Genomic DNA, 23,385 nt, shown 5'->3' with positions numbered 1-23,385 from the left:
TACCTGAGGATGCCCCAAGAGAGTGTCACATCCCTGAAACTGGAGTCACCCGCAGTTATGAGCCTCCTGATAATGGTTGCTGGGTATTGAACCCAGGTCCTCTACAAGAACAGCAAGTGCTCTTAACGGCTAAGCCACGCCTGGAGGAATTTGCTAGATGTTGCTTGGATAACCCATGACCATAGCTGGGGACTGGTGTTTTCCCTCTCTAGAGCCTAGTATTTTTTCCTGTGCTTAACTAAATCCCAGAGAGTGGCAGCACATGCAGTGTGAGTCAATGTCTCATCCACTATGATGACAGCTCATTCTTCTGATACATTGCTCCTGACAGAGGAGTCTTAGCAAATGTTCCTTTCATTTGGCCTTATAAACTTTGTATTCTGACATAATGTTAGGCAAAACTAAACCCTTTTCCTTTGGTCCTAAAGGACAGGAGCTTGTGTTTGAAGCCTATTAGCAGTATTTGTTTTATATTGTTATTACACTAAATAGGCTTGATAGCAAAACAGACATTCTTCAGGCATCTAGCAACACCCAGAGGGGATATTCCTGGCCACAGGTTGGACTGTGTTGGGTCTGGGGAAGCTATATACAGGAAGCCTAACTTCATACTCTGCTGTTTGGTGGGCTGGATTGCAATGTGTTTGAAGAATATATGTTTGATTTGCCTGCCAGAATTCTACTTCCTTGCAGGATAACCCTCATAATGGGTAGCATGTAGGAGAATTGGACCTGGCAAAGGTGCCAGGTGCTATGGTGGCTCAGGGACTCTGTGACGACCAGTCTCTCACAGGGTCTTATGTCTGTCTACTCTCCCATTAGGTCCTTCCTAAGAGTCTGCAGTAGGAAGGCATGGGACAAAAGCTATTTTTGAATACATCTTTATCTATTAGATAGACACGAGTGTAGGAATCTCTTTTGCATGAAAACAGTGTTGACTGAGCAAGGTAATGCAGGTTTGCCTTGGCCACCCACACTGTGACAGGCTGACCACTTAGGAAGTGTATCTATCACAGAGCCTCCAGAGAGGATGCTGCACCCTGTGCTATTCCCCATCTGACCCAGGAGCTGCACTGGCCACACTAGTCTTTTGTTTCTGATTACCCTGTTGAGGTATTGAACGTGCTGCCGTTTGACAATTTCTCCATCTTCATTTCCAACACTGCAAGATTTACTTACTCACCAGCAAGTAAAGGCTCACAGCCATTTGGCTGCACTTTCCTCATAACAAACATGGCTTGTCTTGAGGCAGTTTGCCTCTCATGCCAGTGAAGCCTTAGGATTAGACAGGAATGGTCAACACAATGCTGGAGAAAAGCAGGTTTGGGATTGTGGGAAGTAAAGCTAGTCCTTTTCCCATGTCTGTCATTGTCTTCACAGTCCCTACTCTCAAGAAGCCTAGGTTTCAAGGTGAGCCATGTCTCGGTCTCTCTGTTTACTTTCCTGCCTTTATCAGGCCTCACCATAAGCTCAGTGGCTGACTGATGCAGGGTCCATGCCTGCCTCATGTTGAGGGGTACAGAGCCCCCTTGAGTCTGACCATGTTGCTGAATGGGTTTAAGATCACAGGTAAGCTGGGTATTGAGTGTAGTGGTACACACCTTTAATTCCAGCACTGTGGAGGCAGAAGTAGGTGGATCTCTGAGTTCCAGCCTGGTCCATAGAGTTTCAGGTCAGCCAGTACACACAGAAACCTTGTCTCAAAAAAGAAAAAAAAAAATTTCACAGGTGAGTTTGCTGTGACAGCAAAGTTAATACTAGCAGTACTGAGAGTCGAGATAGGAGCCATGTCTGTAGCTTAGCCTGCCAAAGAGTGGGACATGGTGCTCAGGCACAGCTTAATGTGTTATGTCCGCAGTTATGGGCCAGGAAATGAGAGACAAGTGTGATGGTGATTCTCTGGAAAGGCAGAAAATCAGTGACTTGACAATTACTTTGTAATTTTTCTGTAGGAAATGGGTGTTGTTGTTGTTTACAATTAGGATATAATATTTTTTCATGGAGGAGAAATGTTAATGTTGATTTGTAATTCCACATGAAATATGATGACTTCATATTAACCTGAACAATACGAAGCTTTTTGGATCCATCCTGACTGCCCAGTGTGGTCCTCACCTCCAGTTCCCCACTAGCTGAATGGGAAGCCCCTTTCTCTCATCTTATTTTTGGTCACTTTTTAAACTGTTTGTTTTTCTAGATTAAAAAAAAAAAAAAACAAAAAAAACCTTTGTTGTTTTGTCTGTTTTTTCTTTTTTGTGAAAAGATTGTGGCTCAGCATTATTCAAAGACCAGGGCAGCATGTATCTTAGTGTCATTCTCCCTTCCAGGCTCTGGACCATGTCTATAGTCATCATGCTTTGTGAGTCCTGGTCCAGGGTACTGTGAATTTTTTTGAGAGCTGAAGGTCTTAGGCTGCCTTTGCTGGATGTAAAGGAGGCCCATGTGCTGTGCCTCGGACATATCCGTGCATTGAAGGTCAGGGCTGAGGTTTTTTTTCTGCTTTTTCTTGTCTAGGTGCCCTATGAGACACTGAATAAACGCTTCCGAGCTGCCCAGAAAAACATTGATCGGGAGACCAGCCACGTCACCATGGTGGTTGCTGAGCTTGAGAAAACCTTGAGTAGTTGCCCAGCTGTGGACTCTGTGGTCAGCCTACTGGATGGTGTGGTGGAGAAGCTGAGTGTCCTCAAGAGGAAGGTTTGTCCTCTGGGAATGGGCCCTAGCTGGGAGATGAAGATGGAGGCCAACTGTGGGTAGGGTGTCCAGGCCTCACTCATGCTGCTGGAAAGAGAACTGAAAGTGTCCTAAGCCCCACCCATGAGGAAGCTAGGGCTTCCAGAGACTGATGTTTCACCCCAGAACTTCCTGGGGCTGTCAGAATGACCTAGCCACTGCGGATGACCCTTTAAAGATTTGAATAGATTTGAATAGTCCTTCAAAGCATCCTCCCAAAGGGGTTAGAGAGCTCAAGCAGCAGAAGAGAATCACCAGTCCCAGTCACGGATCGGGGTCAGATATAAGAAAAGTCCAAGGACTGCACCTGCCTAGGAGCATTGTCTGAGCACAAGAGGTCATGTGACAGATGACTTTGGAAGCCCGGAAAAGTGGGCCAAAAAAACCTTGAAAACCTGCAGGAACAGAACATACAAAAATTATTTAGAGTTTTAAAAATAATCAGGGAAAATATATTTTAAAAAATAGTAACCAGGACTGGACATGGTTGCACACACCTTTAATTCCAACACTTGGGAAGAAGAGGCAGGAAGTCTCTGAGTTCAAGGCCAGCCTCGTCTACATACCAAGCTCCAGGCTGGCCAGGGCTATAGAGTGAGACTATGTCACAAACAAATAATAACCAGGCTGCTGGTAGTACTCAGTGGTAGAGTACCAAGACGGAAAAGTGCTTCTAAAGAAGTTGTCTAGAATACAGCAGACAGAAAGGCAAGCACATGAGAGATCATGGATTTCTGACATGGTTGTCAGAGCCCAGAGAAGGGCCAGAGAAAGGACAGGGAGAATAACAGTGGCTCATAAACCCACATGACACAGTGAAGATAAACTTCCCTGATGTGTCACATGGTGAGACTGAAGAGCTCTGCTGAGATCAGCCCTAACAGGAGCCAAGCAAAAGCCCACTCCCAACAGAAATGTAGCCCAGAAGCCAACCTGGAAGCAGGGACAGAAAGCCAGCGGGGCCCTGGCTTGTGGTGTCTCACATTTAGCTGTTAGCTCCATGGCTATGAGAATTTACTCGCAATGACATAGGTGTGGTTCCTCTGTGTCACTGACCTTCCAGTAATCCAGTGATACACGGGGTGGTAGCAGCCATGTTGGGCAGTGTAGGTTGAGCTACGTAGGATTTAATTTTGAACAAAATTGGGTATATATATATATATATATATATATCTGTTTAGCTTGGGAGGTGGGGTGGCTCGTGCCTTTAATCCCAGCACTTAGGAGGCAGAGGCAAATGGATCTCTGTGAGTTCAAGGCCAGTCTGGTCTACAGAACTAGTTCCAGGACAGCCAGGGCTACATAGAGAAACCCTGTCTCACAAAAACAAAGACAGAAAAGAAAAAAACCTAACAAAAAATTATAAAGTATTTAAAAGTCCAAACATGGTGACACATACTTTTAATCTCCACATTCAGGAGGCAGAGCCAGAAGGATTTTTGTGAGTTTGAGGACAGCCTGGTCTATATAGCAAGCTCTAGGCCAGCTAAAGCTGTGTAGTTGGACCCTATCTCAAAGTAATATTATTAGAGTCACTTTATAGTAAATAATAAGACAAGGAAAATACAACAGATTTCACATTTTAAGCATCTGACAGTGTAGCTTAAACCAAAAAAAGATACACATGCATTTTAGGCCTTTTTGGGGGAAATAGGGCCTCAAATATACTCAGCAAGCACATGAAGTAGTGGGTAGAGTGTCATGCCCCTCTCAGGAATTACTGTCTTGCACAAATGCACCCCAAACAAATGTAGAACCTGATTTCTTTTATTTCTATCATATCGTCCAACACATCCTCAGCTTTTACCTTTCCTTGCTTGTCTTCTTGCGAGCATACAAAAGAGGTGGTACATGCACATGTTTCCGTGGCTGATGGTGGGTCCTGGGACGAATCATCTCATGTGTTTGCTGTGACTTAGGCAGTAGAGTCCATCCAGGCTGAGGATGAGAGCGCCAAACTCTGCAAGCGTAGGATTGAGCACCTCAAGGAACACAGCAGTGACCAGCCAGCAGCAGCCAGCATGTGGAAACGGAAGCGCATGGACCGAATGATGGTAGAGCATCTGCTGCGCTGTGGCTACTACAACACAGCTGTGAAGTTGGCTCGCCAGAGTGGCATTGAGGTGGGCACTTTGAATTCTTAGTCCCCTGCTTAGGTGTGAGCACCATCACATTCCCTCCTGTTCCCACCTGTTATGGTGCCCCGATAGTCACTGAAGATCACAGGATACAATGAACTTGCTTTTAGCCAACTTGAACTTGCACCTGAACTTAAATTTCCTGGCCTTGTGGTGCCTGAGGAGGCCAGAAGATTGGTATTCTTGACAGAACTCCCTGGAGTCAGTGACATGCCCATATAGCCAGGAAAAGTGTTGCTGCCTTCTTGCCCCTGACCAGTGGTTATAGCCACTGCCACTAGACATTGAATACCCAGCCTGTGCTTGGCCACCAGAGTGTATCACTGAACCCATAGGTTGTCCCATTTTTTTTCTTATAAGCCATTATTATTTTTAAATTTTTATTAAATTTATCTCGGGGGTATGCACATGCTTGTCACCACACGTGTGGAAGTTAGAGGGCAACTTTTGGGGGTCAGTTTTCTCTTTCTGCCATGTGAGTCATGGAGATTGAACTCAGGTTGTCAGGCTTGGTGGCAAGCATCTTTTCCCAGCTGTGCTATCTCACACCATCCAGGCCATTGGTTTTAATTGCATTGGTATTAGCTCTAGTCTGCTTCTTATAGTTGTTTATCTTGAAATAGGAAAAGTAGGAGTCTTACTATGATTTCTTTTACTTAAAGGCTGTGTCTACACCATGTTCAGTAGCTAGCTCCACATGCCCTGCCCAGTCACATCTCTGGAAGGAGCTTCCCATAATTTCAACTCCTTTCTCCCTTCTCTGGTCATTGTCCCTGTATGTGTGGTGTTCAGTGCTTGGGATGTGATGCTAACTAGGACCATTGTCGTGGGGCTTGGCAGGAGGAACATCAGGTCCCTATAGATCCTGACCAGAGCATACTGTACATGGCTCACCTAGGAATTATCAGTTGTTTTGTGCTGTTATTCTCCTTGTTAGTTGAGAAACTTTTTTATTAATTTGTTTTGTTGGAGTACATCCCAGATAGGAAAGAAATTTCACTTTTGAAATTAGGTTTTCAGGCTAAAGAGATGGTTCAGCAAGTAAAGACACTTGTTGCCAAAACTTAACTAATTGTGATTCCTGTGAATTACATGGTGGGAAGAGAGAACCAGTTCCCGTAAGTCGTTTTCCAACCTCTGGATATCTGCCCACTAATATATAAATCAGTGTGATTTTTAAAATTTAAAGAAATTTCCATTTTCTTCAGTTAGCTTCCCTGCTTTTCTCATAATGTGTATACATCTCATTGTCCCAGCCACTCATTCTTGCTAATCTTGCTGGACCCTTTGATATAAAGAGGCCCTGACCTTGTATGAGCCCTCTAGAGCTCAGCAGATTTTCTGTCCTTGGCCCTTTTCAAAGAGCACAGGCACTGGAGAGAGTTGTATTACAACCCCTCCACACACACCTACACACAGGCACTGTGGGGGCATTGTGTCCTGTGCTGAGGGCTTGAAGGAGGCTGTGCTCTGTGGGGGTTTGGTTGGGGTGTTGTTAGTTACTTTGTTGTTGCTGCAACAAAATGCCTGACAGAAGCAATTAATAAAGGAAGGTTTCGTTTGTCTTAGCATTACAGAAGATAGACCATCATGCCAGAGAAGGCATGGCAGCAGAAGCAGGAGACAGCTGTTTATGTGTGTGCACAGTCAGGAAATAGAGAGGACTGCTGGTGCTCAGTTTGCACTCTGTGTTTAGTCTTGAGACCCCCAGCCCTTGGAATAGTACAACCCACATTTAAGATGAATGGAATAGTACAACCCACATTTAAGATGAATTTTCCCACCTCTAAAATTTACTTAGTCTAATCTAGGTAAGCCCTTACAGATATGCCCAGAGATTAATTTCCATGGTCATTCTAAATCTCATCAAATTGACCACATTAACTACAGAGTGCCTGTACCCTGTGCTGGGAGCCAGTCCAAGTATGTCTGTATAGTCCAGTGCTTATGATCCTTGTTGACTTTTTTTTATTACAACAGGATGGCTCTGGTTCCCCTAACCAGTAGACTGGTTCCCTTAACCATTTGACATCTGCCATATGTAAGCTTCCCAGTCATTGTGGACCATTTCTGCTCCCTAGAATCTTATTCCCTGGGTACTTGTCTATGAACAGTGCCCTAGACAGGTTGGACTGGAGGCAGGGCTGCACTATGGCTGAGCCTAAACTCAGGATGGGAGGCTGGGGTGAAGAGGGTAGAAACCAGTTGCCCCTGCTTGTAGGCCACAGGCATGTTGTGACCTGAGCTGCCCCTTCCTCTAAGGACCTTGTGAATATCGAGATGTTCCTGACAGCCAAAGAAGTGGAGGAGTCCTTGGAGAGGCGTGAGACAGCCACCTGCCTTGCCTGGTGCCATGATAACAAGTCCCGACTCCGGAAGATGAAGGTGTGTGGGCTTTCCCAGTTGGGCTTCTGGTGGGGATGAGTCTCTATTGGAGGAGAGGCCAAAGTTGGGTGGAAGCTGTTCCACCTACCCAGTACCATCATGCCTTTACCTGCTTGCAGCCTTTTGGGTTGGTTTTGGTTTGTAAAATTGAGTTGTTGGGTTTGGGGTGGGGTTCACCTCTAGGTCAAAACCCTGAAGAGTAGCATATTGGGTTGGTTTGGTTCTAGAGTGAAGTATGGAATCCCATCATCATACATGCAGCATGTTCACACCTACTGCACTTAGAATCCCCCACTCAGTCAGATAGGGACTGCAGAAATCTGGGATGTGATGTTCTACTGATTACCCACTTTGTACTTTTTTTTTTTTTTTTTTTTTTTGGTTTTTCGAGACAGGGTTTCTCTGTGTAGCTTTGCGCCTTTCCTGGAACTCACTTGGTAGACCAGGCTGGCCTCGAACTCACAGAGATCCGCCTGGCTCTGCCTCCCGAGTGCTGGGATTAAAGGCGTGCGCCACCACCGCCCGGCCACTTTGTACTTTTAAAGCATTCTTTAAAAGTAAAACACAGGCCACAGAACTTAAATATGCCCACTGAAAAGTGTTATCCTAGGGCTTTGTAGCAGAAATGTGTTAGTGTTCATCAACAGCCAGCCCCTGCTTCCACCAGAGGAGCTGTATTTTCTGTTTTCTAAACTGAATGCTGCTTTAATCCATCTGGTTGAGTTTGTTGAAGTGCGTGTAGTCACCAGCCAAGAGTGACACTCTGCCATTCAGGGCTGCCAAAGTGAGCACGAGGCAAAGATGGAACAAAAAAGTAGAGCCACCAGTGAGGACCATGGTATGGAACCTCTAAAAGGAAAGTGAGAATTGATATGTAAGTCTGGCCTACTCATTCCCACTTTCACTCCCTCCCAGAGAAAGAACACTGGACTTTTGTCTCTTCCATGAGGTGATCTCCCAAGCTTTGACCTCTCTAGGCAGTGTGCCTACAGGCTTGCTGAATTTACTATGAGTGCTCCATGTGGACCAGGGATGGACACTCTGGGTAGGCAGAACCTGAGAAATTGAGGTGCTGATTGAATGCTGAGTAGGTGAGCATTGCCTTAGTGTCTACGAAGAGAGGTAGAGGGGAATGTTAGCATTTGTCCAGAAACACTGTGAAGGTGCCTAATGACAGGCTTGCCTATCACATCACATTATAATATCTGTATCACTCAATTGTGCACATGCACACATGCTCTCCCCTGCCATCAGAGAAATAGTGGAGGAGCCACACTGCACTAAGGTCCCACAGATCAGACACACTAATTTGGATGGGAAGAGAAGCATCTCAGACCGAGTTTCACTAAATTGGAAATACCGTATACCAGGGCACCAAGATAAGATCTGTAAATTAGCTTAGGTCTCTAGACTTGACAGGACATTGAAAGAACAACCTAGAGGCCTTGTGTCTAGAAGTCACACAGAGTGGTAAATTCAGTCGCCAGCTGCTGCAGAGTGAGCAGGGTGGCCAGTCATCCTACTATATGAATTGGTAGATGTATGTTCTAGAGGATTAATTTGCATAGCAAACAGGCACGTCTGTGTATTGGTAAGGTGTTTGAAAGTTAATTGTTAAAGAATATTGCTCCTAAATAATAAAAACACATTTAAGGTATATGTTTTATGTAACAAAACTTTTCACTGGGAGGTGGTGGCACACACCTTTGATCCTAGCACTCAGGAGGCCGAGGCAGGTGGATCTCTGGGAGTTTGAGTTCAAGGCCAGCCTGGTCTACAAAGTGAGTCTACAAAGCTGTCTACAGGACAGCTAGAGCTGTTAACACAGAGAAACCCTGTCTCGGCGTTTTCATTTTCCTTCAGTACCTATACAGTGCCTTCATCCTGCCTTTAAACATCCCACTGGTGCCCACCAACTACAGAAGGAACAATGTTACTCTGCAACTTCATGGGACTCCAGTGTGCAGATTCATCTTCAATTCCTGCCTTTCTGGCTTTAAAGGGAGCAGAGCACCCACATACCTCTCCATTATCAGTGGGGCCAGGCTGCTTCTGGAGAGCCTTGGGGTATCCTGTCTTTTCCTGATCATATCAAGCTTGCTACCTGCCACTCAGTCAGGACAGCTCCTGCTCTGGCTTGGATTGTACTGTGTTTCCAGCCTGTTTGGCCCTCAGCCTGGGTGCAGAGGGTACAGTGCAGGGATCAGAGGAAGTGGACATCCCTGTCATCTTCCTGTCCCTACACAGAGTTATATAGGTCTGGTTACATTGTGTTGGTGGAATAGGGTCAGGACAACTGGCTCTGGAGTATTCTTTGCTGGGGTTCCATTGAGATGGGCCGTGGGGATTGGGTAGACAGGGGAGGCTAGGTGGGAAAAGATGCGGCACTGGAGAATTGAGTTTGAGTCCTAAATGTTCATGAATGATTGACTTGCCATGTGAAGCCTGTGCTGTTGTAATATGGATTATCTGGAATCAGTGGCTTGTGATGAATAGTCTCAGACTAGTTTTTCATGTCCTCATTCCTGTTTCTGGCAGGAAGTGTTTTGTGTCCTGAGGCTATGCTGAAAGTTTTGAGTAGCTTTTAGCGGGACATTGCCTTGCAATGTAGCCCAGGCTAACCTCAATTTACTGAGACCTTGCCTCAGCCTCCTAGATGCTGGTTTTACAGGTGACTCTGTACATGCTGGGTGAGTGCTCTACTGCCTGGTACCTGGGGATCTTTAGATTAGTACTTGCATAGAAAGATGCTTTCTGTGTAAGATGCTAGCAGTTAATCTTCCTGCCAGTCATAGGAACTGCACTGGATTGTAGTGCTGGTTTCAGAGTCAGCTTTAGGCTTCTATGTAGAAGCATCTACCAATATCCCCAAGAGCCACTGCAGTGCTGATCTCAGATCTCCCTTAACAACAGCAAGTCTTAGAGTTTCTGCCATTCATGGACCATCCGTTCTCATCTGATCCCCACCAGCCTGGACCTTAGAGTCCTGACAGGAACATTAGCTTCCTTGGACTTGCTGCTCCAGGGGTTTTATTCCTTATGTCCCAGGGCCTTTATACTATCCCTGTTTCTGCCTGGAACCCTTCTCGTCGCTTCAGCCTTCCATCTTCTGTTGTTTTCTTAGTGTTCCCTGTCAGCACCTTGAAGTGCCACCTCCTTGCTACCTCACACCCACTTGAGACACTGTCTCCTTCCACCAGGTATCAATCAGTCCTAGATCAACAGCTTGTGGAAAGTTTTCCAGAGCTTTCACCATCTCCGGCAGCATGACTTACAGTATAGACGAGGAATGTGCTGAGTTGAAACCTGGTGGAGGTGGTAGGGAGGAAACTTTTTTTTGAGACAATTAATTCCTCTTTTTTTGTTTTGTTTTGTTTGTTTGTTTTTTGTTTTTTTGAGACAGGGTTTCTCTGTGTAGCTTTGCGCCTTTCCTGGAACTTACTTTGGAGACCAGGCTGGCCTCGAACTCACAGAGATCCGTCTGGCTCTGCCTCCCGAGTGCTGGGATTAAAGTCATGCGCCACCATCGCTGTTTTCAATTTCATACACACATAATATTTGCAATTGTAACCATTAATCAGTGGCATGAATTACATTCAAGATATTAATTATACTCGCAGGGCGGTGGTGGCGCAGCTAAAGGAAACATGTTCAGAGGAAGATTGCTTTACGGTATTCATAGACAATAGGACCTTGACTATAGGGCCCTGGAAAACCCTCCAGGGAGTTGTCAGGGTTTCCTCATACAGTTTCTTAACCTTACTCCATGTACTCTGGGAGCTAATGACAGTCTTTGTTTGCTGCCCATCCAAGTGCCACATGACTGTCTTCAGATATTGGGCTCACCATCTGCATAATGCATTGGTCCTACCAGAAGAGGATTCTGATGTGATGCATATCAGAACAGAGGCTCTGGCCATAGCATGCTTCCCAGTGTCCATGGAGAGGCCCTGGGTTTTGATGATAGAATTTGTGGGACCTATGGATCCTGGTGCCCAGGCACCTGGGCCATGGCACTGCTGACAGGTGGCACCTTCTAACCCTGTCTGTCTTTGCCCTCAGAGCTGCCTGGAGTTCAGCCTCAGGATTCAGGAGTTCATTGAACTTGTCCGGCAGAACAAACGCCTGGATGCTGTGAGGTAGGATATGCCATACACAAGGTTTCTTACATTAGGACAGGACATGCAGGTGCCATTCCCCTATCCACATCCTCTTGGTGGGGTGATAGAGAGGGAAACACACATGTTGGGGCACTTCTAGTCTGATGGCTTCAATCCTACATGCCAACTACATTTCTGTGTTCTAAGGCAGGGATTGAAGTCCTCTGCTCCACAGACAATTTCATGTGGCAGTTCAGACCCTCATAGCTGTCAAGTGAGCTAGACTGGCATCCCAGCCACCCATGTCAACCTATGATCAGGGCTCCGGGTCTCATCTTTTCCACTGGGAAATAATCATCAGCTTTAAGTAGTAAGTATGCTCCAAGGGGCTGGCCAGTGGACAATTCAAAGTTCCTTGGTCTATTTTCTTCCTGGCCATCTGAGAGCGTACTTGCATCAGGAAGAATACCTTAGGGCTTTCTGCAGGCATATCTGAGCTTCTGAGGTCTATCTCTGCCCTAAGGGTACAGGGAACAGGGCCGACCGACCATATGGCAGGCCCCTATGGGTCTTTAGCCGTCAAACATAAGACTCACCCTTTTTTGCCTAGAGTGTCACAGAGAGTACCGTGTGCCAGTTTCCACTCCTGAACTACTTGCTTTCAGTCAGCTTTGTGAAGCCTTCTTGGTGTCCACCAGGTGTCTGGTTAGTGTATGCCAAAGCTAGAACAGTAACTTCTTTCTAATAGCTGAGGTTCTCCAATTCCAGCTTTGCCAAGGCTCCTGCCCAATTAGTTCTGGAGTGTGAGCAGGGAGGAACACTGTGGCCAGGGCCATGTGGTACACCAGTGAAAACATGACCTGTTGCTCCCCTAGACATGGGCTGAGCTGGTAGCATCTCCTAGTATAGGCACTGAAGGAATATATCTTCCAGAAGGTGTCTGTCTATGATGACTGAGACTCAGCAGTGATGGGTCCCACCAGAGAAGCCTGAGTGGGGAGCAGAGTCCTGCAGGCCCAGCTCAGCCTTAGCTTTTAGTGAACCCAGGACTGCTATTCTCTGGGAGCATGGAAAGGTGAGGGCAAGGCATGATTGAGCTGGCTGCGGACCTTACTCGCTGCTGTCACTTCACTTTGCCTCATACAGTGTAAAGGGAAAGCATGCAGTGCCTACGTGTGTGTGTGTGTGTGTGTGTGTGTGTGTGTGTGTGTGTGTGTGTGTGTGCGCGCGCGCGCGCGCGCGCGCGCCCTCTGTTGATATCCTTCTTTCCAGGCCTTTTGTAAGAGACCTGGTCATGCCAGGAGTGGTCATAGATTCCTCTAATCCTAGTACTTAGAAGGTAGAGGAAAGTGGATCCCTGTGAAGTTGGGCAAGGCCTGGTCTACATAGCAAATTCCAGGTCCTTTAGGGCTACATATAATAAGATCCTGTCTCACAAAAAAAGATAACATTTTGCTGCCCAGTGTTCCAACTCCTGAGCTTAAGCAGTCCTTTCCTCAGCTTCCTGAACAAGTAGAGTTTTGGAAGGGGCACTGTGCCTGATGCCCGAGACTTGACTTGTGTCTCTGCAGTGTTAAAAGGATTGTCCCTCCCCTCACCCTATGGGAGCTGATGGTTGGTTCAGGTATGTCGGGCTCTGGGTGTCTCACATTGATGTTTTTAAAGAAAAAGTTGGTGTCACTGTACACCAGTTGACAGTTTCGTCCCTGTGATGTATGTATACCCGAGGCACACAGCTTCAAAGGCAAACAAGCTCATTTTGGCTTGTGTTTTCTGTCACTGGGTGCCATTGTGTGGCAGCTGTGATGAGGAGGAAGAGCATGATGGCAGAAGTATATAGTGAAGCACAGCTGTGAATTCACAGCCACCAGGAACACACCCATGTGACCTAACTTACTCCAGGGGGCTCCACCTTTAAACTTTCTGGTACCTCAGATCGTGCCATAGACTGACAGCCAAGCTTTCACCATAGCTCTTGGGAGACAGTGAGGAGCCAAACTATGTTTTGTTTTTCTTATACTGTTTGTGATGTTCATTAAGGCAATATTGGTTTTTTACCCTGGGATTAGGATGTCAGAGTCCTAGGCCTGGTACTGGTCTTGGCTCACTGCTTCTGTTGAGTAGGAAGCTATGTTGGTTGTATCCTAAACCTGTACATGCTTCCCACTTCCTTTGGCTTCGTGGCCATCTTGCTACTCCATGGGGGCTGCTTGGTGACAATGTCTACTAACTTTATTCTCTCTCTAACCACACATACTCATACTTACCTCAAGGCTGTCTCAGGTTCCCAGGACCTTCTAGCTCTCTTTTTCCAGACTTAGCACAGGACTGACCTACATGAAGACTTGGTGCCATGGGTTCTGCTGTGTCATTGGCCACTGGTTAGAGGGACTGGTTCTGCAGGAGGGACTTGGGGTGTAGAAGCTATGACACTGAATGAGGCCTTGTTGGAAGATAGAAAACCTAAGATCTTTAGGGCTGGTGGCCAGCAGAAGAGAGTTCCATACTCCTGGCTGCCCAGACCTTCTGAGTAAAATAGGCCCTGGTCTGGACCAGCCATGTGTATCCCATGTAAAAGACCACAGTGTGTGTGTGCTTGAACATGATGGGCTAGGTAAGCCTTGGAGTCCGTCTATGGGCCTGAATTGCTCCGAACAACTTAGAATTGAAAATGCTGGGCTGGAAGTCCCTGGGCCTGAAAGGTAAGCACTCAGGACAATTGGAATCACTTGAGAGCCCAGGCAATAATTCTAGCACTAATTGAACCCATTTCCTGATATCTTGACCCCCTCAGGCTCCACCCAGCACATCTTCTAGGATGGAATTCCTTTATGCCAGACTCTGAAGGGCCTATTAGTCCAGACCCTTAAAATTGGAGATTCAGGGCAGGTAAAGGCACTTGCCTCCAAGCCTGGCAACCTGAGTGTAACCCCTGGGATCCACATGGTAGAAGGAACTATCTAACTCTCACAAATTATCTTTTAACCTCTGAATTGATTAAGTGATTATTGAAAAGCGGGGATTACAAACTTAAATGTGCCAAAATGTTGTTTTTCAGACATGCAAGAAAGCACTTCAGTCAGGCTGAAGGAAGCCAGCTGGATGAGGTCCGCCAGGTCATGGGCATGTTGGCCTTCCCGCCAGATACACACATCTCCCCATACAAGGTAATGTTCATGACCCTCCCTATTAGCTAGGTTCCTGCTGGTCCTTGGAGTCAGGGGTCCACTGGGGTGGATTAGCGAGTACTGGCCAGCTCCTGAGAGCCCATCAGGCGTTACTTCTTCAAACCTCATGGCTTGTCCTACCCAGTTGTGCTTTTCTCGGTTTATTCCCATCCAGCTGGTGCGAAGTTTGGGGCAGAGGTCAGAAGGCTTTAACCTGCCAGACTCTGGGTCTCCACACCCTGCCACCCTTCCTTAGTGTTCTCTTCCTGTAGTCCTCCTGCCATGTCCACAGCCTGTCTCCTGCTCTATACTCCCTGGCCTCCTTGCTTTTTCTGTAAGGCCAGAGTTCTGGGTCTAAAGGGCACTAGAGTCTAGTCATGGTGGTGATCTTGCCCTTCCTTGGCTGCTCCTGGTCTTTTTCCTGGTTCCGTCCTGTTGTTTTCAGCCCCCTGATCACTGGCCTGTGGTGAGAGAGGTTCTGAGAGCGGATGTGGTCATGGCTCCATTGCTTAGACAGCTTTGTACAAACTTCAGCCCCACATTGTGGTATCTGTGCCTGACCCTGAGTAAGCAGCCTATGACTTCCTATGACTTTCACCTCTGTTCAGTATGGCCTTATCAAGCTACAACCTCTGAAGGCATTAGGTACTTGCTTTGCTCATAGACTTGAGGCTGGTCTCTGTCAGAGGCTTTTGTGTCTGCCCTGCAGCCTCACACACAGTGCCAGCATGCCTGAGTAGACCCAGTTTTGGAGTTGCTGGATTTGCTCTAAGCCCTAGTAAACGCTCCCAGCTTTGAGGTATGAAACATCATGTATTGAAATGCCATGAGGCCAGAGTGTCAGAATGTCTAAACACATTTTAAACTGATGTCATAAATCTCTCTTGACTACATTGGAGAAGGTTTGGTTTGGGCCTGAGGCATCTGAGTTAGAAGATGAACCATCTCATGTGAGGACTTATAGTACAGAGAGGGTAGGACATACCTCTTGTCCCACCAGTGAGCACAGGGATACGCCTACTTACTCATGGGGTCACGGTCAGCAGGGGAAAGGGATAGCTTATCAAGTCTTGTCAGGGACAGAAATTTGGTGACCTGAAAGAGAAAGACCAAGATCATACTGGAAACCTTTGTCTTGGGGGCAGCCAGGCAATTTAGGGTACAGCAAGCTAAAAAAGAGAACTGAAAGAATGGCTTTTGTAAATTAAGGAGGAAAGAACCAGGGCACTGGTGAGGAAGACAGAGAGGAAGCTTCCTTCAGAGGAAAGTGGTGTGCTGGCCTCAGGAGAAGGACCCTGAGGACGTAATCCTCCATAGACTGTTTTTATAGAAGTAATACTGAAAACAGTGTTTTTATAAAAGGGTGGGAGTGAAGTGAAGTGTGTTGTGACCCTAATGATGCTCAAGTTTTACCTCCTTTGCTCTTGTATATGTGCATTCCTTATCTGTGTCTGAGACACACACATTAGCCAGGCATAGTTCTTCCGAGCTGAGGTCATCTGTTATCGTCTGTCTAGCATTTCTTCTCTGGAGTGACCTCCCTTTAGTTTTTATTGTCTGTGATTCTATTTTATAGCTGCAAGACCACAGGATACACACCAGGGAGTGTTCTGGAACATTAAGCCAGCAGGGGTCTTGTAATACAGTTGGGGCATATATACTGGCTGGGCCTCCCAGTAACTGCCAGGGGAGGGTCCCAGCACTTGCCCATTGTCTTTCAGGACCTTCTGGACCCAGCCCGGTGGCGGATGCTGATCCAGCAGTTCCGATATGACAACTACCGACTGCACCAGCTAGGAAACAGCTCCGTCTTCACCCTCACCCTGCAGGCTGGGCTCTCGGCAATAAAGACACCGTATCCTCCATGCTCTACCTTGTCCTCTGGGGTAAAGGTTGAGAGGGAGGGATTAGGGCCTGCAGCTTGGTTTTCTTTCCTTGGTCTGTGTACTCTTCATGGCTTTTACATCTCAAATGTTGCCATGCACCTGATACTTAAGGATACAGGAGTCCTTAAGACCTAAGCCCTAGCTGTCCAGCCAGCTTGACCTCTCAGCTTGACTCATAATGGTCATGGCTCTGGCAAGGACAACCTCCCTTCTTAAGAAAGACAAGAAAGGCTGATCCCTCCTTGTTTATATTTGGCATACTAAACCCTACAGGTGACTGACCCATCCTTTGTATGACTCTACCTTGCATGGCTAACCTATTCCTTCCTGTGACTGACAGACAGACAGACAGACACACACACACACACACACACACACACACACACACACACACACACACACACACCGCCCCCATGGTAGATTCTCGTCCTTTGTGTGGTTGACCTTCCTACGTATGTTTGACTCCCATCCCTTGTATGGTTCCTGTAGTCAGAACTCAGGTTGACTTCATCTCTTGTGGGTCTGTCCCCGACATGTGTCTCTCTCTCTCTCTCTCTCTCTCTCTCTCTCTCTCTCTCTCTCTCACTCTCACTCTCACTCTCACACTCTCTCTCTCTCTCTCTCTCTCTCTCACTCTCACTCTCACTCTCACTCTCACACTCTCTCTCTCTCACACTCTCACTCTCTCTCTCTCTCTCTCTCTCTCTCTCTCTCTCTCTCTCTCTCACTCTCACTCTCACTCTCACTCTCTCTCACTCATTCACTCACTCACTCACTCATGTGGATGACCTGTATCTATTGTGTGGCTAAACCCTACCACTCTGGCTGAACCCTGTCCCTTGGGTGCCTGGCCTGATTGTTACATGTAGCCAACCCCATTCTGCCCCATTCTGGGTGTGACAGCTGTCTCACGAAGTAGTGGCTATTTGGGGATCATGGCTGATACCTCTTGTGCTGTGTTCCAAGCTGAGGCTCAGGGCCCATCTTCTCACTGTCTCTGGTGGACAGTGGAGAGTAAACATGTGTTTGCCCACCACCTTCTGGCAGTCACCCAGAACATCCCTGTCTCACTCTTGCGTGAGAATACCAGCAAGGGTGCAAGGTACCCCTGGGTGGCCATGCTAGTTGCTTGTTTTGAGTCCGGTCTTGGTGACCATTGTTACTGTATGGCTATAGCATTCTTTTCCCCTTGGTTGATAGACAGCCCTATTTGTTTTCTGCATGGTGTCCCTATGTGGCCATAAGGATGCCCTGTGTCTAGACAGTAATGGTCACAACATGCCTGCCTTGTTGCTTACCTTGTTGGTTCAGCCTTTCCTTACAGTGTTTACAGACAGTGCTACAAGGAGGATGGCAGCTCCAAGAGCCCTGACTGCCCTGTGTGCAGCCGCTCTCTGAACAAACTGGCGCAGCCCCTGCCCATGGCTCACTGTGCCAACTCCCGCCTGGTCTGCAAGATCTCTGGTGACGTGATGAATGAGAACAACCCACCCATGATGCTGCCTAACGGCTATGTCTATGGCTACAATGTGAGGGCCTGGGTGATCAGGGCTGTGGGCTAGGCTGGGCTGGGCAGGGCAGCTATGTGGAGGGTAAGGGGGCACCAGGGTTGGGGTAGTACCACATTTGGACAACTTCAGGTTTCTTTGACAGGTGTGCCTTCAAGTGACTTTGTAGGATTAGATGGCTTGAGGCTGAAGTGGTTAAGAGCTCAGTGGTTAAGAGCATTGATTGCTCTCGTAGAGGACCTGGGTTTGGTTCTGAATATCTGCATGGTAACTTACAACTATCCATAACTCCAGTTCCATGAGTAACTCAAGTTCCATGGGATATGACACCTTTTGCTACTTTCAAAAAGCATCAGGCACACATATGTACATACATACAGGCAAAATACTCATACACGTAAGTCTAAAAGTTAAAAAAAAATAAGATTAGCTGGTTTATTCTATGGTAGCTTATTTTGTGGAATGAACCTTAATTCAAGTCTTACTTTGTGTGGGATTTTCTCATTTTAATGCATAACTCTGGTCTTGCTTTTCAGTCTCTGCTCTCTATCCGTCAAGATGATAAAGTTGTTTGCCCAAGAACCAAAGAAGTCTTCCACTTCTCCCAGGCTGAGAAAGTGTACATCATGTAGGCCCTGCGTTGCCATGTGCACGCCTCCGGCCAGAGGCTGTGGTGGGTGGGAGCCATACCTCCTACCCTGACCCCTGACCCCAGACCCCAGCCTGCCTCGGCATTTGTTTCTTGCGACCAAAGATCAGTGAGCAACAACAAATACTCTTAGAAAAAGAGGAAGTGAGATTTAACAAGTCTGTGCTTGAGAACAGCGTTTGATTGGTAGGATTTTGTAACATAAGTCGACTGATGCCTCTGCAAGTTCTTGCACCTCTCAAAGGAAACTTCTCTACAGTGTGACCTGAACACCAAGGAAATCAGAGCATCTCAGAAGTAGGAATTGGTTCATCGGTTATTTCCCTGTGTTTCTCCATTTCCTTCCTTTTGCTAGTGATGGGACTCAGGGGAGCTTGAGGAGCAGGCTGGTCCTTTGCCAACTCCTGTTGGCCACAGCCTGGGCAAGGTGTTGGCCACAGCCTGGTTGGCTGCAGTGACTTGTGACATGGTGCCGAGGCCTTTCCTGACTTCACTGTCTAGCTGCTGCCAAAGCACCATGCACCACACACTCCTGGGCTGCTACTTGAGGAGGCTCCGCCCACATGGCCAGGGTGTCTGGGGCTGTGTCTGTGCACAGGTTCAGTATCTCACCTTCCAGCACCGCCTTATCTCCTGCTTTGAGAATGTATTCACGGGAAAGCCACTGGACTGAGTTTCTGCAGAGGCCTTGCCAGGTGGTTCCGTAGTCCTAGAGTGTAAATGCTTTTCATTACAGAAACTGATAGTTGAGCTAAAATAAGTACTGACGGGTTTTCAAAACAGATGAACCATTGTAATTCACACAAAACCATATTGTAGAGGTTTGTATCTAGCGCTTATTTTTGCATGTTGATGTTGATTAGCTAATGAACTGTAAATGTAAAGCGTGTTAATAAAATAGCTTTCTATTTCTCATTTTTTGTGTGAGGTGTTTCTAAGACATCAGATCTCTTCTGCTTACCCTGCCAACCATTAGACCATGCAGCACCTGTATGGGACCTGGGTTTGTCCTATCACTACAGTAAAGAGGACTCAGCACATCTATCTTGATCCACTATACACAACTTAGCCTGCTAACCTCCAAGGGGCTCTTCTGAGGAATGAGCAGAAATATCAAGAGGCCTAAAGTAACAGCTGACTCCTGCTGGCCTAGCCAGAGCCCACCTGGAGCTGGAGCACTGCAGGTTTTTGGAGAGCCAAAGTGGATCGTGATAGTGATTCCTGTTGTCTCTGTTCTTGGGATCTTAGGAGCCACTCTTGGGGCAAGGGTTCAAGCTGTAGATACCAGCAAGCAGGTGTCTGAGTGTTCTCTTCGCTTCTCCATACCACTCAGGACATAGTCTGCTCTTCTCTGTTTAACTCTGCAGTCCTGACTCTTCGTGCATGGAAGCTGCCTTAGCCACATCACTCAGTTCTGCCCATGAAGCCAAACACATGTTCAAACTGGCAGGGGTAAACTTTGCCTGTGGTACTCACTGCTTTCCAGTGCTCTCTGGAGATACCTTATGCTCTATTTGGGGGTCTCTGTGACTTAGCACCAGTTGACACCTCTATACTCATTCTGGAGCCACAGCCTGTCTGGGGCCTTCCATTTCTACCATGGCACCAGTGAGAAGTGGTAGCAGAATGATGTCAGCACTTCTTTTCTGTACTTTCCTGCAATGTAGTTGTCCTTTGGGTTGGTATGGCCATTATCGTCCTTAGAGTAGCTGCAGTCATCCACAAATGACCTTTATGTGATTAAGCATGTTAACATTCTCTTGGGGAAAGAGGCAAGGTCCAGAGGCTTCTCCTCTCGCCAGGATTATACAGGGTAAACAGATAAGGGAGTTGGGGTGTTCTAGCCACTTATCAGTTACATGGGGAACCACTTGGTCCTGTAGCTGCCTTAAAGTCTCCCATGTTCTGTAAGTAATCGAATAAACTCATTGGTTCATCAAGCAGGGCTTCAATGGAATTCTTTCTCTGGTCTGCTTGTGCCTTAGCTTTCTCTGTGTAGTGTAAGTTGGCGTGCCTCTCTGCCGTAGTGGCGGTTGCAGGATTCCTGCTTTGGGTGATAAGTCATACAGGCGAAGCTGAGCTGTCTGCCTTAAAGGAACTTGTTTGCATGAGGGAGGAATAACACATGGGAAGGGACATGCAGGTGACATTTTCCATGCTAGCCTCTGATTTGGTGGGGGAATAGATAATAGGACAAAATAAAGATACTGATAGAAGGTTTTTGTCTGGTTATTTTTATTGCTATGATAAGACACTGACTGGGGCAGCCTTTAGAAGAAAGCATTTAGCCAGGCGGTGGTGGCACACGCCTTTAATTCCAGCACTCGGGAGGCAGAGCCAGGCGGATCTCTGTGAGTTCGAGGCCAGCTTGGACTACCAAGTGAGTTCCAGGAAAGGCGCAAAGCTACACAGAGAAACCCTGTCTCAAAAAACCAAGAAAAAAAAAAAGAAAGCATTTAATTTGAGGGCTCACAGCTCCAGAGCATTAGGGTCCATGACCATCATAGTGGAAGGCATGGATGGCAGCAGGCAGGTGTGCAGGAACAGTAACTGAATGGTGACCTCTTGAGATAATAGCCATGAGGCAGAAAACTAAGGATGGTGTGGGCTTTTAGAACAAAACCCACCCCTGGTGACACACCTCTTCCAAAAAGGCCACACTTGATCCTTCCTGAACAATTCCAAGTGGAGACTGAGCATTCAAATGTGAGCCTGTAAGGGCCATTCTCATTGAAACCACCACAGTTTTGTATGTGTATAGGGGTGTGTGTGTGTGTGTGCGCGTGCGCACGCGCGCGCACCATGCATACATGAAAGCTAGAGAGAGAATAACTTCAGGTATCATTCCTCCAGTGCATTCCCACTGCTGTGGAGGTAGGAGCTCTCACAAAACGGAAATCTCACCTGCACCCTTAACGTGATGGTCAATGTTGCCTGCAGGGTGGTCGAAGGCCCCACATTGAATTACATGTCTGTTGGTCCCTACTAATAAGCAAAATTTGGGCTTTAGTGGATACTGGAGCCAAATGTACTTTAGTTTATGGCAACACCCAAAAGCACCAGGAACAAGAGTCAGCAGCAGATGGACCTAGAGGTCCAGATCAGTACTAGAAAAAAAGACGTAAGCTTATCCTGTGGGTGAGTAATTCTTCCCCACTCTTTTAAGTACACTGTATATTTCTCCCTATAAGAAAACAATGTGGGGCTGATGGCCCAGTGGTTAAGAGTACTGGTTGCTCTTCCAGAGGACCAGGGTTCAATTCCCAGCAACCACATGGCAGCTCACAACTGTTTCAGGGGGTCTGAAACCCATAGGCCTATGTATATAAAATTAAAGAAATTTTTAAAAAATGAAAGAATGTGGAGTTGGAGGCTAAAGAGATGGCTCAGTGATTAAGAGCACTTGCTCTTGCAGAGCACACAAGTTTGGTTCCCAGCACCTACACGGTGGCTTACAACCATCTGTGACTAGTTCCAGAGAATCCAATGCCTTCTAACCTAGGGTACCAGGTACATACATGGTGCACATACATGCATGTAACAAAATAAAATATTAAAAAATAAAAAAAAAACAGGAAGGGTGATAGTGCTGGAATACACTGTGTACACAACCATTGGAGAATTCTGTTTGAGGGTTGAGGGATGTATTTGGGTAAATTGGAGCCTATAAAGTTGATAGATAACTGTGTCACTCCAAGACGTTTTTTAGGAAAAAAAATTACGCGTATTGAGTGTTTGCCTGTATGTGTATATGGATGTATGTGTACCACATGCATACAGTGCCCACAGAAGCCAGAAAAGGTTATCAGATCCCTTGGAACTAGAGTTACACTTGTGAGCCACAATTCCCATGTGAGTGTTGGGTTTGAATTGAACCCAGGTTTTCTGCAAGAGAAGCAAGTGCCTTTAACTACTGAGCCATCTCTCCAGCCACCCACCTCCCCCAGGCCCTTTGAACATGAAAGTGTGGTCGAGGGGGCTACATGGATCGTGGAGGGATAGATTTCAGAATAGTGCCGCCAGTCCATGCTGCTGTACTCAAAACTGCTCTACCCAACATTGCTCTTTTTGGCAGAAAAACATGGTTTTGGTTTTGGTTTTCAGATCTTGCTGGCTTGTTTAGTTTCCTCATAGTTGCTGAGTCCCAAGACCAAGTCTCACTTCCACTGCCAAGTGGAAGGCAGTGAAGTTTCAGAGCTCCTGCCCTCCCTTTGTATAAAGGTCCCATTATTTAACACTAGCCTCTGAGTGTCTTATGAGTTTGGCAAAGCATCTGGAAGAACAGCAAAATCAGCATTTAAACACTTTAAGTGAAGGTATCTGTGTAGGTGGGGGAAAGAACAAATAGGTTATTGAATGAAAATCTCAGTGTGAGGGGTAAGCCACCTCTCTGAATTGTTGGCCTGAGGACCAATGAAGGCCCCCATACAGACTTTTGCCATTCTTGTTGTAACAGGGTCTCCATAAATAGCTCTGGCTGTCATGGAACTTACTATATAGACCAGGCTGGCCTTGAACTTAGAAAGATCCACCTGCCCTTGCCTCCCGAGTATAAGAATTAAAGTCCAGTCCTGGGACTAAAGGGTGTGTCACCAGGCCTGTCTTTGACATGTGACTCTTCTGTTAGATTTAAGTCTGTTGTCGGCTACTTTTTTCCTGTTTGTCCACTCTGTTCTCTGTTCTTTGTCATTTTCACCTGTATCCACTTTATTTTAAATTGATCCCATTTTATCTTTGCAGTCTTACTAATGATGTCCCATTTGTGGGGGGGGGCGCGGGGATCATATCTAGAGCTGAGTAGATGCTCTATCCGTAAGCC

The 23,385-nt window shown here is 46.7% G+C and overlaps 1 protein-coding gene across 3 annotated transcripts in view; it reads left to right on the top strand.

Moving 5' to 3' along the window:
• The window catches only part of Maea (macrophage erythroblast attacher, E3 ubiquitin ligase), a 42,564-nt gene extending 23,083 nt beyond the window's left edge, over positions 1–19,481 (top strand). For all 3 annotated transcript variants that reach the window (XM_006972893.3, XM_006972894.4, XM_076545751.1), the window contains 8 exons: positions 2,515–2,697; positions 4,653–4,856; positions 7,134–7,256; positions 11,319–11,395; positions 14,415–14,523; positions 16,245–16,378; positions 17,743–17,938; positions 18,454–19,481. In XM_006972893.3, coding sequence (XP_006972955.1) covers positions 2,515–2,697; positions 4,653–4,856; positions 7,134–7,256; positions 11,319–11,395; positions 14,415–14,523; positions 16,245–16,378; positions 17,743–17,938; positions 18,454–18,549 — 1,122 coding nt within the window. In that variant the 3' untranslated portion in view covers positions 18,550–19,481. The remainder of the gene's footprint in view (positions 1–2,514; positions 2,698–4,652; positions 4,857–7,133; positions 7,257–11,318; positions 11,396–14,414; positions 14,524–16,244; positions 16,379–17,742; positions 17,939–18,453) is intronic.
• Positions 19,482–23,385: the final 3,904 nt, after the last annotated feature.

The sequence above is a fragment of the Peromyscus maniculatus genome, chromosome 10 (assembly GCF_049852395.1).
Source record: "Peromyscus maniculatus bairdii isolate BWxNUB_F1_BW_parent chromosome 10, HU_Pman_BW_mat_3.1, whole genome shotgun sequence".
In the NCBI taxonomy this organism is placed as follows: domain Eukaryota; kingdom Metazoa; phylum Chordata; class Mammalia; order Rodentia; family Cricetidae; genus Peromyscus; species Peromyscus maniculatus.
The sequence above is the reverse complement of the archived record's forward strand: the minus strand, read 5'-3'. Positions and strand labels throughout refer to the sequence as shown.